An 18224-nucleotide genomic window follows, 5' to 3' on the forward strand; every position below is an offset into this window, starting at 1 on the left:
AAACCTCTTCATTCCGTGGTGCTGGATTACTCACTGGGCACCCCTCCTGTGTTTACCCAGCAAAACTCGGACTAATGGAGTAGATTTCCCTCTCCGAGAAAGGTTAAGGCCAGAAAGACAGGTGAGGGTCACAGAACGCAAGGCAGCGTCCCAGATTCCAGCTCTGAAGGAGGAAATGTAGTGTTTACAGGACCAGCTTGCAAGTGCAAACAGGAGCAATCCAAAGCAACATAACAAAGGATCCTCAACAGCAGGATTTCTTCAATGTTTAATGCAATTATAAACACCCATGGCTAACTTTGGAACATGATTTGTCTATAAATATCCATTTATCTATTAGAACCACAAGGATTAGTTGACCAAAATTTACCTAAGGAAACATCAACTTTCACTTCTCCAGTTGGGTCCCAAACTACAAGTTCATCTGTTAGGAAAACAAACAGACAAAACAACAATTTTCCACCCCCCCCCTCACCTTTTTTTCCCCAGGAAGATTCAGAATAGCTCTCAGATATTAGAGGACTGTTTCAGTTTTCTGTATCTGTTAAATGTGAGAGGGGTGGAGCCAATAATTAGTGAGGTTTTTATCCCCAGTCCCTAAATGTTTATGAACTTCCAAAGGGACACAGGAACCAACCTGAAAGAGCTCCCAAGAGTCAAAGCTGGAACAATTTGAACAACATCATACATAATGTGGTATTGAATTATAGCTCCAAGTATAAAATGAATATGTATGAGTCCATGCTGATATAATAAATGATCGAATAGGTCAATAAATGGGAGAGGAGGAATAAATCCTCCTTATAGAAATATTCCAATAATATATGTAGATAGCCCCTCCCACCCCCAGATGTTGTTTCATTCCCCCACTCTCCTCTCCTGATACAGGTTGAACTTAGTGACTCCCATCCAAAGAAAAGAGTATGGAAAAAGAAAAATAGTAACTGTGCAGTAGAGAAAGAAGGCAGATAGCTACTTCAACCAAGCGATAAAAATTAGTATCACCGGCAGTTAAGTCATGTTGCTATCATGTACCCTGGTAGGAGGCTGTGATGAGAAAGGCACTTTCCCATTGTGGTCTTTCTCCACCAAACCCATAACCACAGTCTCATCATGAGGAAAGCAACAGACAAAACCAAATGAGAGATACCCACAAGACAGCTTAGCAGAATTCTAGAAAATGATCAAGAAAAACAAGAGTTAAGAAACTGTTACAGGGCGCCTGGGTGGCTCAGTTGGTTAAGCGACTGCCTTCGGCTCAGGTCATGATCCTGGAGTCCCGGGATCGAGTCCCGCATCGGGCTCCCTGCTCGGCAGGGAGTCTCCTTCTCCCTCTGACCCTCCTCCCTCTCATGCTCTCTGTCTCTCATTCTCTCTCGCAAATAAATAAATAAAATCTTAAAAAAAAAAAAGAAAAGAAACTGTTACAGACCAGAAGAGATTAAAGAGACATGACACTAAATGCATTGTGGAACCCTGGATGGGATCCTGGTACAGAAAGACATTAGCAGAAAACTAGTGAAATCTGTAACAGGTTGAGTTTAGTTGATAGTAAGGGACCAGTGTTCATTTCTTAGCTTTGACAAATGTACTATGTACTATGCACACGCTTACGTGCACACGTACAGACGTAGGATGTGAATATTAGGGGGCACCGGCTGAAGGGTTTAGGGAACTCTGGACTCTCTCTGCAACTTTTTCTTTTCTTTTTTTTTTTTTAAAGATTTTATTTATTTATTTGAGAGAGAGAGAATGAGAGAGAGCAAGCACATGAGAGGGGGGAGGGTCAGAGGGAGAAGCAGGCTCCCCGCCGAGCAGGGAGCCCGATGCGGGACTCGATCCCTGGACTCCAGGGTCATGACCTGAGCCGAAGGCAGTCGCCTAACCAACTGAGCCACCCAGGCGCCCTGCAACTTTTTCTTAAATCTAAAATTACTCCAAAATAAAAAGTTTTATATCCTCAACAAAGACAGAAGTTCCTGAACTGAGAGTGCAGACAGAACCTTCTTCAAAAACAGCAACATCTGCCCCCTTGTATCTCTCCACCGACAGGAGCGCAGCGTTGGGGACCGGGGGGCGGCTGCAGGGAGCGCACACCCGGGTGCGTGCAGCAGGGCGTGCGCGTCCTAGCGCGGCGGCAGCGCGGGCTCCTCCCCGGAGTCTCCCAGGCGCCGGACTCCGGCCGGGGCGCACCCGACGGGGCGGAGCCCAATCGACGGCGGCGGAGCCACCGACGCCCCGCGGAGCCGACCGTGGCGGCGGGCGGGAGAGCCAGGTCGGGACCCCCGCGCGCTCCAAGGTAGGCGAGCCCCCGGCGACCCGCGAGCTCAGCCCTTGCGGCGCGCGCCTGGTCACCCCCTCCCGCCCCACCCCCGGTGAGCGGACGTCCGGGGCCCTCAGAGCCGGTTCCCCCAGCGCAGCGCAGCGCAGCGCAGCGCACCGACGGCAAAAACAGGTTCTTGGGGAGGAGGCTACTCCTCCCTGTATACCTCTCTCTCTGTTCTGGGCGAGAAGTTCCCGATCCCCCGGGCGAGAAGTTTCGGCTCCTCTCGGAAGAGAAAGAGCTGCCTTTCCCCGGGAAAGGATAACCCTCCTTTCGCCCGCTGCGCATCTGGTTATTTATTTGGGTGACTGTTTTGCAATCCCTTTGCCAGGGGTCTCCGAGAGTGAGCGGACCGGAAGACTTGCTGTCCCCTTGTGGCAGCTTCGACAGGTCACTGGCCGCAATTTTTAAGAGCACAAATGAATGAATAAAGGTGGTGGTCTTACCCTCCCTTCGTTACCGCTGGCTTCTGTAGCTGCAGGTACGTATTCCAAAAGGAGAGCAGCCCATTGGCTGACAGTTTTCTACTGCCCTGGGATTTTAGAGCTGGAAGTTACAGAGCTCTTGGCAGGTGCGCAAAGGGGCATTGTTATCTTACTGAAGAATATAGTACAGGACAGTGTAAGGATAGTTGTTAGACTGAGTGAAGACATGGCTGTAAATTTTTCACCCTTCTTCAAAAGAGGGGAGAATATATATATGTAATATATATAAAAATATATATTATATATAAAATATATAAGAATACATCGTGTATATGAAATATATAATATATAGATATGTAAATATAAAAACATAATATATAAATATATGTATAATATATATATTATATATAGATTATATATTATATATATTATATATAGATTATATATTATACATATATATTATATCTATATATACATATATAGATATGTAAATATAAAAACATAATATATAAATATATATAAATATAAACATATATGTGTATATATATATTTATAAAATAAGGATCAGAAGAAGCAATTAGCCCCAAACATAACAGAGCTGTGTCTGTTTACCATTATACTATAGTTGTTTTATTTTAGGAATCAAAACTTTATTATCTTGGTATATATAGACTAGATAAAGCATCAAAGGGAATTATTCTGCATTTGCAATAAGGAAAAGATAATCTGCCCTTTTGACTTTACCTAATGCTATTAAATATTCAGTTGTGCAGAAGTCTGGTTTTTCAGAAATATGATCTGAGCCACAGTCTCAGGTACCCTGGCAGACACAGTTTGTGCTTTGTTTCCTGTTACTGGCCTGTTCCCCACCCTCTCCCCTCCCCCACACTGAGAGTTTTAGAGTGAAGGTCCCTGACACAGAGGAATTTGTGCCTGAGGCAGGGTGTACCCTTGTGGTTCCTCAGCTACTTACAGAAAGAATGAAAACATCTTATACTTCCTGCAAATTTCTTAAGGTTCCTGTCTTTGTGATTTGCTGAATAAATTTCGTTAACTAAACCTACACTAATGAAAAAGAGACTTTTGAAATAAACACACTATTTCAGTTATATCATTCCCTTTCATAATTTTATGAAATAATAACAGGCATGTTATTTGTTAGCTGATTGATTTACAATGTGCTGGACAGTGGGCTTAGTTGTAGTCCAAATTCTGGCCGAAGCTGAAAAATTAGGCATATATTTATTTGTTTGGATCATGACTGAAAAAGGAAAGAACTGAAGGTTTTGAAAGGAATCTAAAAGTCTTTCAAAGTCTTGGCTTCGAATCTTCTGAACTGAGATAGTTATATCAAAATTATAGGCCGTTTATCAATAGAAAATAAATTCATAATGGCAAAATGTTACTATCAACTTAATAACATGTTTAAGTGAATTTGCATTTTACTAAGCATGAAAACAGCCAGCTACATGGGTTTGGAAAACAAAAGCATGAGTGTGTGCACATTCAGTTTTAGAAAATATTTGGTGCATGTGTGGATTTGTGGGCCCATTCATGCATTGGTTGAGCACCTGTTGCGCAGAGCACTTTGTTTTGAGTTCAGATTGGGAGGGAGGGGTGGATACAGCGATGTGTAAATAAGTCACATTCCTGTCCTCATGGAATTTGCACAATGCTGGAGTCCTCCAGGACACCTTGAGATCATAGATAAGAACCGTATCAGTGATCATCTACCAGTTTTGACAGTGACTGAAACTAGATTATCTTCAAATCACATACTCTCTTTCACCAGTTTAAATAGTCAACTCTAAAATTATAAAGGAACTTATATATTATTCAGGTCAGTGTTTTTCTCTTTTGCTTAGATTGGGGAAAAATTTAGGAATCACATGTTCTGGGTTAAATATTAAGAAAAATTGAGATGTTAAGTCTGAAATAGCTAAATATCAATTTCATGCAAATTAAATAAAAACTGAGCTTGTAGCAGTGGGTGCCAATAATTTAGCATATAAATCAATAAATGAAAAACTTCAAATTGAGAAAATTCTATCCATCACATTGTTTTTTCCTGTAAATTAGAAAAATATGACTGTAATTATATTTTGCCCCAGTGGAAAAGACTTACTTTGTCCAAGGCATTCTTGCTTTTTGTTGTTGTTGTCGTTGTTGCTGTTTTTAAAAAAACAGCTTTATTGGAAGTATAATTTACATACCATAAAATATATCCAAGTGTACAATTCAATGATTTTTAGGAAATTTATGGGATTGTGCAACCGTTACCACAACCCAGTTTTAAAGCATTCTCAGCATCCCCAAAAGACCCCACCTTCCTATTTGTTACCCCCAGACAACCACTAATCTGGTTTCTCTCTCTTTAGATTTGACTTTCTGGACATTTCACACAAATGGGATAATACAATAGATGGTCTTTCGCATGTGGCTTCTTTCACCTAGAACCAGTGGTTTTGAGGTTCATTCAGGGTGTAGCATGTTATCAGTAGCTTGTTCCTTTTTATTGCTAACTACTATACATTCCATTCTATGGCTGGTTCACATTTTGTTCACCAGTTGGTGGGTAGTTCTGCATTTACATTTTAAGTGGTAAGACAGATACTTTGGTCCAGCTTCCCTGGTAGCATAATTAGAAAATAATTGATAGGAGCCAAACTCTTATTTATATTTACGAAAAATACAGTCCTGGTATGGATTACTGCTATTTTCTGTGATCTTTCTGTGATACTCCCATGAAAATAGTAAATAGTAAACCCTGTGCAAATAGCAGAAAACATCAATCATTTGGTATTCTAGGTTGGACTTAGAAGATGTTTTGCTCTTGACATTCATATTTGCAAAGAGAATTCGTATCTCCTTTGCTATATTTTCTTCACAAATGATGCAGTTAGAGTGGGTGAATTTTGTTGATTGTTTGACCTAACAGTGATAACTGAAGTACCCTTAAAAATCTGAGTGTTTCCTAATAACATATTTTAATGGCCCACTTAACATAAAGCATGAGTCATCTATTTCCTTAAGCCTTAAAAAGTTGAAGGGAGTGAATGTGAATTTATATGCTTTTAGTTTTATTATTCTATGGTTTCTATGACTGTGCTAAAGAATAAAACATACAGCTGTTTATTTACAAAATGAGGCACTAGTTTGAGCTCTTAGATCAGTGAAAATCTAAAACAAAACAAAACAAAAAGGTCCCACTTCTTTTTTCTCTGGGACCTTTCTAAGGAGCTAGAACAAAATTATAAATCACTCCAAGTTCCTCTTAAGTGGTGGTGTTTTTCTGTGTGTCGTCCAGAGAACAAGCCAAATCAGAACTTTCTCACACTGCAAAAGCATTGACCTTTGAATTACCTTTCTTAGGAATCAGGAACCTTGAACAGCAGTTCGGTTAGAGCTGTTCCCTTGCACACCCCCATTCACCCTGCTTTGTGCCAACTACTACAGCAAATGCATTCTTAGGAGGCTATGCTTGGCAACTTATGCTTAAAGATCCTCTTAGAAGGATTTCTCTGGTTGAGTAGAAACCCTTCTAGAAAAAGCTGGCAAATTCTGTGAAACTAAAGAGAAGACAATATGTCTCTTCATGCCTGCAAGTTACTGCTGAAATTACACTTTCCTACTGGGGAAAAAAGAGCATTAATATAACTTGAAGGTCTATTTTATTGACAACTTAGAATGGGAAGGATTTTATTTTTAAAATTCTAAAATTTGAAAACAAGATAGTCTAGATTAAATAATGTAGTTTTCCAAAGCTGAATGTGCTCATTTGGAACTCAGTTTTTTCTGCTTGGAATATCAGAACAACTTGCTGAAATCCCTGGGTGGGAACAGTGTGCTTTTGATGATCTGTGATTGGATCAATTAATCAGTCTCTACTGCTAATGTCCTTTTTTTTTTTTTTTTAACTTGGTAAGGGTTTAAAAATCTCTAGAACAGGTGCATTTTTCCAGACTTCCACTGACAATGTCATTCCAAATGTCTCCTAAGAGTCATATACCCTTGACAGGAATCTGTCTCCATCCTTCCCACTTTCATATGCTCTGAAATTGGCGGGGATATGCTCCCCCCAAGTTGTGTCTGTTCACCTGCAGGAGGAAGGCTTGATCAGCATTGAGCTGTGAGAGTCTACGAATTATTTTGATGAGCTCACTCACTCATCACTCATGATGATGTGATCTGTTATAAGGAACTAGGTTTTACCCAGAGCCAGAAGCTGCTCTCACCCTGGTTATCTTTCTGTGAGCTCCGGTTTGGGGAGGATGCTGCACTGAGCGTGTGCATCAGTCTGACATCTTCCTGCCATGGGAAGGTCCTCACTGCTGCCGGTGGTGGCCATCCTGGACAGACTTTGGAGTCGCTAACCCAGTAGTCTACGTGCAAATGGGCCGTGGTGAAGAGTGGAAACATGTTATGCAGCTAGAAAACGATTAAGAAGGGGATGGGTAGATGAGATGAGGAATTCTAGGTTCATGAATTAGATTTAAATCTTGTCGTGGCAAATACTCTTATGTACTTCTTGTATACTTCTATAGATTTCCTCCTACTTTTCCACTTTAGTGAATAATAAGTGTGGTTAACTTTCGTAAGATGTTTAGGATTTTCCTGGGGCTCCTCTGTCACCATATTGAATGTCAGGCTCCCCTGGCTATTCTTGTGGCAACAATGGTTCTACTTTACCTTTTAACAATCCTGATTCCATCACTGTTTTGTTTTGTTTTGTTTGCCATTTACATTGTTTGGGGGTCAATAATTTGAATAAAGGGAAACAAATCCAGCTAATTGTGACTTCCAGTTAGTGCTGATAAAATCAGTGAAGGCCCTTGGCTTTTGAAATCTCAGTTGTACTTTGCTTTCTCTAGGCTGCTGTTGCATGATTATTATTTTTAAAATAAAAGTATATAAGTTCACCCCTTTTAGCACAGAGTTCTGTTAGTTTTGATGAATGGTTACAGTCATGGAACCACCATCACCATCAAGATGTAGAACAGTTGTGGGGCACCTGGGTGGCTGAGTCAGTTAAGCGTCTGCCTTCGGCTTGGGTCATGATCTCAGGGTCATGATCTTGGGGTCCTGGGATTGAGCCCCACATCAGGCTCCCTGCTTAGTGGAGAGTCTGCTTCTTCCTCTCCCTCTGCCCCCCCCCACACACTCCCGCTCATGGGCTTGCTCGCTCTCTTTCTCAAATAAATAAATAAAATCTTTAAAAAAAGATATAGAACAGTCATGTTTCCCCCCCCAAAACAATTCCCCTGTGTCCCCTTTGTAGTCAATCCCTCCCCCACTCCCAGTCCCCAGGTAACCACTGATCTATTTTCTGTGCCCATAATTTCGAATTTTCTAAATCTCATACAAATAGAACTATAGAACGTAGCCCTTTGGATTTAGCTATTTTCGATCAGGAAAATGCTTTGGAGATTGATCTACATTGTGTGCATCAGTACTTCATTCTTCTTATTGATGAGTAGGATTTACCTTTGGAGGAATATTTGAATTTTTTCCAGTGTTTGACAATTAGAAACATTTGTGATTTATGGGACATAGACCTTCATTTCACTTAGGTAAATACCTAGAAGTGGGATTGCTGGGTTGTACAGTGAGTGCTTAACTTTATAGGAAACTGCCTTAGGGTTGTCCAACGTGGCTGCCCACTTTGCATTCCCATCAGCATCAGACAGGAGTTCTAGCTACTCTGCATCCTCATTCACACTTACTGTTGTCTGTCTTTTACCTCCCTTACAGGATAATTTTTTAAATGAAGTAAATTATGTTGGAGCTAACATATTCCAGGATGAGTTTAGGAAGCTAAAGATATTTTGTGGATTCCCGAACCTTTCACTCTTAAAATATTTTATAGTTACAGGAGAAATTTTCCAAAAGGGTACCTTCCTTTTAAATGTTACAAATGACTAAAATATATGTCATTGACATGTTTCTTTTCATATTCTTGTCACAGACAAATCCTAGGTGGTTTTGAGTTGATTGTTAACTGAGGTCAAAACAGGAGGAATAGTTGACGGATGGGGGTGATGGCGGGGTGGGGAGGGGTGGATAGTGAGGGGACAGCTGGGCTTATGCTTCGACACTTCCAAACGATGTCCTATATGCAAATGTCCTTAATGGGCTGTGGATTTCAATATGATTATTTAATATTCTTTGTGCGTGATGGGTCAGACACTTCACGAAGCATTTTTATGCACTGTCCCGTTTAATCCTCATACAACTCTGTGACAAATTCAACAGTTGCATCTGAAATTTTCAGTTGGGGAAGCTGAAGCCTGGGAAGTTTGAAACTGTTCCCAGGCCACCCAGCTAGTGGGAAGTAGAAGAGCCTCGTGGACAGCACCGACCAAGTCCTAAGCCGCCATTTTTAAGCCATGAAGCCATACCGCCCCTGTCCGTGGAATAAATCTATTGGGACAAAAATATCTGCTCTTGCTCCTGAAGGACACACCGGGGAGCTCACAGCAGAAGTCACTTGACTGTTACTTAGTGACCTGACTACTAAACTAGCTCGGGCCCAAGAAAGTAGGCTTAGAAATCCACTCAGAATAGAAGGCAAGGTGGTAAGATGGAAAGAACCAGCAAACTCAGGCTTGAGATCCACGACCATCATTAACTGGCTGTTTTGCTTCATCTTGCTCAGCTATGTTTATTCATCTATAAAATGGAAATAATAACACCGACCTCTCAGAGTGTATGTGAGGATTATTAAAGGAGGTAAACCCTAGCCTGCATGCAGTAGGCTCTCAGCAGACTCTGGTCCCTTCTCCCCAGTGGTTCCCCCAGATGGGAACGGATTCATGTGATTTTTTTCCTTTTTTGCAGTTTCGTTGCTATACTGGGCACTGGGTGAAATCTTCAGCTGTTTTCAAAATTTCAAATTATGCAATGAACAAAGAAGATAGATTATTTCATTACAAAGACACCTCGATCTAAGGTCAGTCTGTCTGGGTTCAGGTGGAGAGGTCAATTGATGACCGTGAAAAACTTGAATCACTGTTCTGGGACTTGGTTGCCTTATACATACATACATGGGTGGATTTAGATACAGCTATAGATATATAGATAATAGGTATAGTGGTACAGTATGTTGTAATGATTAATTTTGACAATATACGGAAACTGATTTAGTAAATGGCACAGTGTTCGTCAATCCCATTTATTTGTATATTGCGCGTGTGCCAGTATTTCGATCCTTTTTTCAAAATCAATGACTTTTATTTCCTATCTAAGAGCTTTCTATAGTGTTGACTATGATGTAAATATCTGTTTGTATATAAATGAGTGTCACAAATGAATAAAATTAATTCTACTTAAAAAAATCTTAGATTATTACTTGAAAACAATGTCATTATTACTGGAGCTGAGGGTTAACACGCATGTCTTCTTATAGACGCTTCCCTCCAGCATCGCTTTCAGGTAAAATGCACAGTCACCTGAGATTCAGCCAGCTGACACTGGATGTCACCATTGTGCTGTGTAATATAGCTGCAGAACAGGTGTGCTCTTTAATGTTCAAGACACAGTCAGTCTCTTCCAGGGTTTGGACATCTGTTCACGTTCTTTCCCTGCAACATTAAAAGAAAAAGAAAGTGGTAGGTTACACTGTGTACCTTATTGTTCTTAGAACACGACCCTAAGCAAATTCCAGCCTCTTGTCTTGCTGCCCCTTCGCCTGGGACCCTCTTCTCCCCAGCTGGCCACACAGCATCACCTTCTGTCGTTCAGGCCTTTTGCTTAACTGCCACCTCTTCAGAATGGCCTTCCCTCACCACGCATCCAGAACCGTCCAGAACAGCACCTCGTTCTCTTCTGTTTCCCTTCTCTACTTTTCTTCCTCACGCTTGTCGCCACCTCTCAGTACGTTCCCTGTGTGTTCACTGTTTAGTGTAATGTCTGTCTTCCCTCTGCGCTGGAAGTCCCATGAGGGCAAGGTGTCTTGCGCACCTCTGTGGTCCCAGCACCTAACACCGCTGTATTCAATGAATACTTGATCCATGGGTGAATCAATCAAAGGTTAAATAAAGGGAGAAAATACCTTTGTTAGAAGCTCTAGAATATAAGCAGTGCCTGTATTCATTTCCTAGGACTGCTATAACAAAGTACCACTGACTAAGTGGCTTAAACATAGTAATTGCTTGTCTCACGGTTCTGGTAGCTGGAAGTCCAAGATCAAGGTGTTGGCAGGATTAGGTTTTTCTGAGGCTGTAAGGAAGGTTCTGTTCCATGCTTCTCCTCCAGCTTCTGGTGGTTTGCTTGCCATTTTGGCTTTTCCTTGGCAGATAGAAGCATCACCTTGATCTCTACCTTCAGCTTTACATGACATTCTCCTGTGTGCATCTGTGTCCCAATTTTTATAAAAACACCAGTCATATTGGATTAGGGGACCAGCCTACTCCAGTATGACTTCATCTTAACTAATTACATCTGTGATGATCCTGTTTCCTAAGAAGATCGCATTCTGAGATACTGGGGAGTTAGAACTTGAACATATGAATGGGGAGGAAGCAAAATTCAACTCCATAATGGTGCCTCATATGTGTTTATTGTATAATGCATAAACCATTCTTATGTCATTAAACAGAGAAGTAGGTTTAGTTACATTACCCTGGGCACCCAATGATGTGTTGGTTTATTGCACAGATTACAAATAATGTGTATGAATTGCTTTGTAAATTGGAAATTATTCATTAGGTGTTAGCATAATCAGTTGGGGATGTTGATGAATTATTGATGTGTTATTGAGAAAGAACCAATACCATGGATTTGCTAGTCTTAAAATCCCAGAAGCAGATTTTCCTAGCTGGGTCTGCAGACTGTTTAAAATATTACCTAGTTCTTCTCTAATAATCAGATGGCTTATCAGCAATAATTGTGGATAATGGATTCATATTTTATTTACTCATTTGACAAACAGATACAAATCACTTATTTTATGCTGTGAACTGTTTTCGGTGCCCGGAAAATGTTAACTCACAAAAAGCCCTATGTTGTTTATTATTTCTATCATTATTAATTATTAATCTTATCTGGGAATAAGGGAACTGAGGCACAGAGAGGTTAAGAAACTTGCCCACGGTCACACAGCTCCTGAGTGGCAGAGTCAGGCCATGAAACAAGGCAGTCTGCCTCCAAACCTTTTCATTTGTAGAATGTTCCTTCTTCACAGAAAATCTCATGGAAGAATTCAGTGTGTGGCATAACAAAGCAGAACTGCTTTGGTTCAAGTTGAGAATGGCAAAGCCCTGTCTACTTAGCACCTCCCCTCCCCCTGGGAACCCTGTTTGCAAAGCCCCGATCTAGGAAATAACACCTCTTGGCGTGATGCCACTTGTAAGCTGTCTTCAGTCCACTCTAGCATAAAACAAATACAATTCTTTTCTCACTTTAATTAACTGATTGTGTTTTATTTTGAAAATTTTATCTGCCTAATCTACTTCTGGCAGAAATAAAATGCTAAGATGGACTTTCCCTGGGATGGTGATGCCATATGGTAATTTGGACTTTGCTGGTTTAAGTTCACCTTGGCTTTCTTTATACAGATCAAGGACTGTGATCACAAAAATTTCCTGAATCAAAGAGAGAAATGGAATTTGATTTCATTTGAATAGAGTTGGCTATAAACTTCGCAACCAGGTTGGCATAAACCACCCCCTCTGTTATAGGCTGCGTGTGTTCTGTGGTTATTAATAATACTAAAAAATAGGAGCAACGATATTAACCATTACCGTCCATTGAGTGCCTGCTGCAACCAAGGAACTAAAAACAAACAAACTAACAAACAAACAAAACCCTCAGTTTTACAACTCTAGGTGTTTTATCCCTATTTTACAGATATGGGTAAATTGAGGCTAAAATTTTATGTAACTTGTTGAAGATGACCCAACCAGCAAGTAGAAGAGGTAACAGTGTTTTGAGAAATAATCAGTGATTAAGGAGCAGAATTCCTTGATATGAAGAATAAAAGGCACAGAAGAGAATATGTTTAGGATATATAACGTGGGGCCCGAGGTGATTTTCAAATTATGAAAGACTGTGAGAATGCATTTGGGATCCATTCCGAAGAGTGATTCATTCCTATGCTGAAACGCCTCTTATCATTCGTTATTGTACACATTGTGTAACATACTAAAAAGAAAAAAAAAAAGAATGCAAATCAATCAAATGGGACCGTGGATCAGTGGGGGATGGAACTGGAGAACAAAACAGAACTCAGACCAAATTTATTGTTCTGCTCGCCTCTATTTTCCCCCAGATTTTGCTCCCACCCTCTGCTACATCCTAACCCAGGGGTCAGCAAACCTTTTGTGTAAAGGATCGGGTAGTAAATATTTGAGACAGTGCTTGCCACATATTTTCTCTGCCGCAGCCACTCAACTCTGCTGTTATAAAGCAAAAACAGCATAGACAGCATGTAAATGAATGGCTGTGGTTATTGTAGAGTAAACCTTCATGTATGAACACTAAATTTGAACTTCATATCATTTTCATGTAGTGCTTGTTTTGATTTTTGTTTTGTGTGTGTGTGTGCGTGCACGTTCATGTTGGACCATTAAAAAACGTTAGAACCATTGTTTGTTCATAGGTTGTGCAACAGGTGGAAAGCCAGATTGGGTTCCCATGGTTTGGCGACCACCACTCAAGCTTGAACTTCACATTCCCCTCTGGTTTTCAAGCACATTGCTTCTTGTCTCTATGGGTGTTTCTTTTATTTCTTTTTTTTTTCTTTTTTTTTTTTTTAAGATTTTATTTATTTATTTGACAGAGAGAGACACAGCGAGAGAGGGAACACAAGCAGGGGGAGCGGGAGAGGGAGAAGCAGGCTCCCCGCAGAGCAGGGAGCCCGACGCGGTACTCGATCCCAGGACCCTGGGATCATGACCTGAGCTGAAGGCAGTCGCTCAACCAACTGAGCCACCCAGGCGCCCCAGTTTCTTTTATTTCAAATTGCATTTAAATGCTGTTTGGGACCAAGGACTTCATCCGGGAAGAGACTTCAGAGGACCAAGTAGCAGAGGTGCGTGCAGCATATTCTGCGAAAGCTGACTTGCTGCGTTGCCAACGGCCAAATCGACTGCAGGCAACACAAAGAGAAGCCACTGTGGCTGTCTAAGAGGATTTACAATAAAATGGAAAATTCTTGGCGTCCTCTGTCAATTTCATTGATGATTAAATGATAAATTCAGGACTTAGAGTTATCCTAGCCTAGAGATATCCTAGCTATCTAGTTTTAAAGTGATGCTAGCAAATGTGAAAATTCTTTGTGTGTTTTACCAGCAGAGGTCATTGCTAAATTTTAAATATTTTTGTTGTTTTTTTTCTCACTAGGGAAGCCAGCCTTAATGTGATAGAAACACCCTTGAACTTGTCGTCCAAAAGACAAAGGCTTGAGTTTCAGCTCTTAGTTTTACGGTGACCTTGGGTAAGTTATCACCTACGGGAGTCTTGGCTTCCTTATCAGTAAATTGAGACAAATAATCCTACCTCACAGGGCTTTTCATTTTATTTATTTTATTTTTTTCAGTTCTTTACTATTTATTAGGGAAATTTCAAACAGAACCAAAATAGAGGAGTCTAGTGAACACCATGTGCCCTCGACCCGCTTCAGTGATTCCTTGCATTTTGCCAAACTTCATTCATTTTTACCCCACCCCATTTTTTCTCTCTGCTAGAGCATTCTACAGCAATTCCAAATGTAATATTTCAGTAAGTATGACTAACGGAAAAGATCTTTCTAAAGAATATCATAATTCTAGGGGTGCCTGGGTGACTCAGTCATTAAGCATCTGCCTTTGGCTCAGGTCATGATCCCAGGGTCCTGGGCTCGAGCCCCGCATCAGGCTCCCTGCTCAGCGGGAAGCCTGCTTCTCCCTCTCCCACTCCACCTGCTTGTGTTCCCTCTCTCGCTGTCTCTGTGTCAAATAAATAAATAAAATCTTTTTTAAAAAATCATAACTCTAATATCATACCTAGCGAAATTACAATGACTCTTTAACATCATTTGTTACCCAGTCGGACTTTAAGTTTCCCCAGCTGTCTCAACAATGTCTTTATGTAACTGGTTTATTTGAATCAAGAGCCAAAGAAGATTCCTATATTGCATTTGGTCATGTTTCTTAAGACTCTTCATTTGTGGCAATTTTCCTTCTTTTCTTCCCATCTTTCTTCATATAGTTTGTGGAAGGAACTAGTTATTCGTCCCATAAAATGTCACATAATTTGGGTTTGGCTGATTGCAGCCTTAACCCTTGTAGGGTCATTGAACGTTTTCCTCTTGTCCAGATACTTACTGTCCTTAGATACAGTGGCTTGATGAGATTCAAGTTCACTTTTTTTTTTTTTAAAGCATACTTTGTAGGTGATGCTTTCTACTTGTGACTGTACCATATCTAGAGGACAAAATGTCTGGGTGTCTCTTTCTACTCACGTCAAGATGGATTAGTGAGGTTCCCCAGGTTAGTACATCAGCTTCTCACCTAGTGATTTTAGCACTGGTTGATGACTGTTGTTTCAGATCCATTACTTCATAAGGGGTTACAAAATGTAGGTCTTCTATCAATCCACTTGGATTTATTAGCAGAAATTCTTTAGAAAAAAAGAATCAACTATTTGGTCACCATGAAATATAATCCATACAGGAAAGGCAAGATAAATGCTTGTTGGTGACCCCTCACTCCCTCTTTTGAACTAATGTTAGTACGATGGGGGCCTCTCCATTGAGTTGGATGATAATGGTTGCTGGTGTTGGTGGTTTTTCTCCTTCACTATGATTTCAGGAATTTCAAAATCCTTTATATTTTTCAATCCTTCACAGTCATTTTTCTATCATGCTGGCTTTTGTGTCTTATTTGAGTAGCATTTGATCACTTTTTGCCTTCTGGAAGAACAAGATATCTTGAGCTTACTTTGTACATTTCTTGTCCCAGACCTAAATCACTCAAGAAGCCATGGTTTCTTTTTAGTGGAAAGTGGTATACTGAGACCACAGTCTGGCACCAGGAGCGTTAATTGCTCATATTTCTAAATTTTTGAGGGGCTGGACCTAGAATATTCATTTTTAAGGGAAGATAAATCATTATTTCCTACTCATCATTTCAGTTTGGATTGTAAGGTTTTTACAGAACATTTTTTGTTCTAACGGTAGGAGCTTTTTCTTTTATTCTCAGAATCTTGGTTCTTAATGATGTTAAGACAATGACTTTGTGGCTTTATTCTACATCATGCATTTCTGTGGGTGAGTGCATGTGTATGCACGTACACATAACTAGTTTCAAAATAGCAACACCAACATTTCCATTAACAATATTATTAGTGAGTATGGTTTAAGATTGTTTTGCAATTCTTTTCATTCCTAGGGCATAGCACACCTGGGATAAATAGTCCCTGGCAAATGCTTTAAAAATCACTTCAAATAATTCATGTGGCTATGTCACCAACTTGATATAAAGATATAGTCATTTGTTTTATTTATTTCTTATCTTGAAGGATTTCATTTTTTCTTTTTAATTTAGTTTTATTTTAAAATGAGGTAAAATAATGTTGTTCAGTGTCAAAACTTAAATCATAGATTTTCCCCTTCTATCCACCTCTCCCTTCTTTTAGAAATCATGATGCCATAGATCCTTTATATATCCTTTTCTGCACCATGTTTTTTTTATTGAATAATGCATCGTAGAGAAGACCCCATAGCAGTAGATTACTCAACCAGTCCTCTTTTTGTGGGCATTTTAGCTTTTCCCAACATTTTTCTATTACAAATAGTTCTCCAGTAGATGACCTTTATAGGCTATTGAGAGTTAGATAAAGTGTAAAGTGATATATATATATATATGATTTTGCTATAATATATTGTTTTAGTTCCACGGTCATTTATTAAGTAGTTATAATGTGCTAGAATACAAAGATGAATAAGATATGGTCTCTGGTCTTGAGGTTTTACAGTCCAATATGATGTGGAGTAAAAAAGAAACGTTTTACATTTTTCCTTCTCAGATAATTTGATTTTTATGCTTCTAATCAGTGAATGCTTCAGCTGGTGCTGTTTTTATATTAAATTAATTCCTGGATTTCTGGATCTATACAGATATCAATAATTTATAATACTTTCTACTATATTTAATTACAGTGCTAATACAGAACTTCTTTTAGTTTATGAGCCATATTATCGTATCATCAAAGAAGTTAGTTTTGTCTAATCGATTTATGCTTCCCTAGAGCCAGAATTCACAATGACAACAGTAACAGGGACCACAAAGTTCCCCCCAATGGGTAAAAGAGAAGATAATTCTGCCTTGTATGAGTTCACACCAGCTCATGTTATTGAAGAAACCGAATATGTGAGAAAGGTATGCAGGTGCTGGGAATCATATTAGCATGACATGATTTTTTGAAATGCAATCTAATATGGTTTGGTGGGCTTTGTTTCTCCCTCCATAGAACCTGAGAGGACACATTTGGTAAAAGGACAATCCGAGCAGCTGAAATTTCAACATATGTTTAGTAACCTCTCTTGAGGACATGAACCTCTGTTCCCACATGTGGAGTAAACTTGAATAATGGGCCAGAAGGGTTCAGAACACCTATCAGCACTTAATTTGCCCCACACCATTCACCACTGTACTTCCTACCATTTTATATCATTTCTCAGTGGTTTCATGAGTGTTGCTACTGCGTTCCCAAGTAGATGTTTACGAGTCTCTCTGAGTTTCTGTCTCTCCTTACCCACTTTCTTTTTACATTCCGGGTTGCTCTCCCCAGTGACCCATGTTGGCATGTTACTTCATTAAAAATGTGAAATCTTATGAGAATCCAGGGATAGTGGCTGACAAAAGTATATATTCTTAGGAACTGTTTCTTTGAACAGATAGAGAAATTTGGACAGAGATAGTTGGTAACTTATTTAGATCGATTAATTTATCTTTGAGTGTCTTGCAGTTCCATAGGTCACTAAGACATGGGCTTATATTTCCTGCATAAATTTGTATGATCTCCTCTTAGTAATTATTCTGTAGTAATTACTAAATAGTAATTATTCTCTAGTAATTACAAGCTAGTAATTATTCTCTAGTAATTACTAGCTAGTAATTATTTTGTAGTGATTACTAAATAGTAATTGTTTTATAGTAATTACTAAATAGTAAATTAGTACTAAATTACTACATAGGAAAAATAGAATTAAATAGTATTAAATACTAATTACTAAACGGTAATTATTTTGTAGTATAATACTCATTTAGGTTATATTTTAGGTTTGACTGAGAAAGAATTATAAAGACCAAATGTTCATTTTCTGCAATCTAAACCATATTAGCCTAAATGCAAGTCAGGTTAAAGGCAGTGATTTAAATCTAAGATCAGTATTTATGTATTAACTTTCCAGTTAAATCAGGTATACTATAGCTGGTATAAAGGAAAAAAATATTTGGCATTAAATGCCTTTGAAAAAAAATAAAATCTTTTTTTCT

The 18224-nt window shown here is 39.5% G+C and overlaps 1 protein-coding gene across 4 annotated transcripts in view; it reads left to right on the forward strand.

Annotated features, from left to right (window-relative positions):
• The first annotated feature begins 2175 nt into the window (after nucleotides 1-2175).
• The window catches only part of CCDC68 (coiled-coil domain containing 68), a 52641-nt gene continuing 36592 nt past the window's right edge, over nucleotides 2176-18224 (forward strand). Inside the window, exons 1-7 of one of the 4 annotated variants that reach the window (XM_064578887.1) lie at nucleotides 2176-2299; nucleotides 2655-2804; nucleotides 9586-9697; nucleotides 12303-12396; nucleotides 13526-13777; nucleotides 14089-14182; nucleotides 16975-17105. In XM_064578887.1, the coding sequence (XP_064434957.1) occupies nucleotides 16989-17105 (117 nt within the window). In that variant the 5' untranslated portion in view covers nucleotides 2176-2299; nucleotides 2655-2804; nucleotides 9586-9697; ... (2 more) ...; nucleotides 14089-14182; nucleotides 16975-16988. The remainder of the gene's footprint in view (nucleotides 2300-2654; nucleotides 2805-9585; nucleotides 9698-12302; nucleotides 12397-13525; nucleotides 13778-14088; nucleotides 14183-16974; nucleotides 17106-18224) is intronic. The other 3 variants (XM_045886675.3, XM_064578888.1, XM_064578889.1) reach the window with 3 other exon arrangements.

Source organism: Mirounga angustirostris, unplaced genomic scaffold, assembly GCF_029215605.1.
Source record: "Mirounga angustirostris isolate CCGP_5_RB_7025 unplaced genomic scaffold, mMirAng1.0.hap1 SCAF_14, whole genome shotgun sequence".
Classification (NCBI taxonomy): domain Eukaryota; kingdom Metazoa; phylum Chordata; class Mammalia; order Carnivora; family Phocidae; genus Mirounga; species Mirounga angustirostris.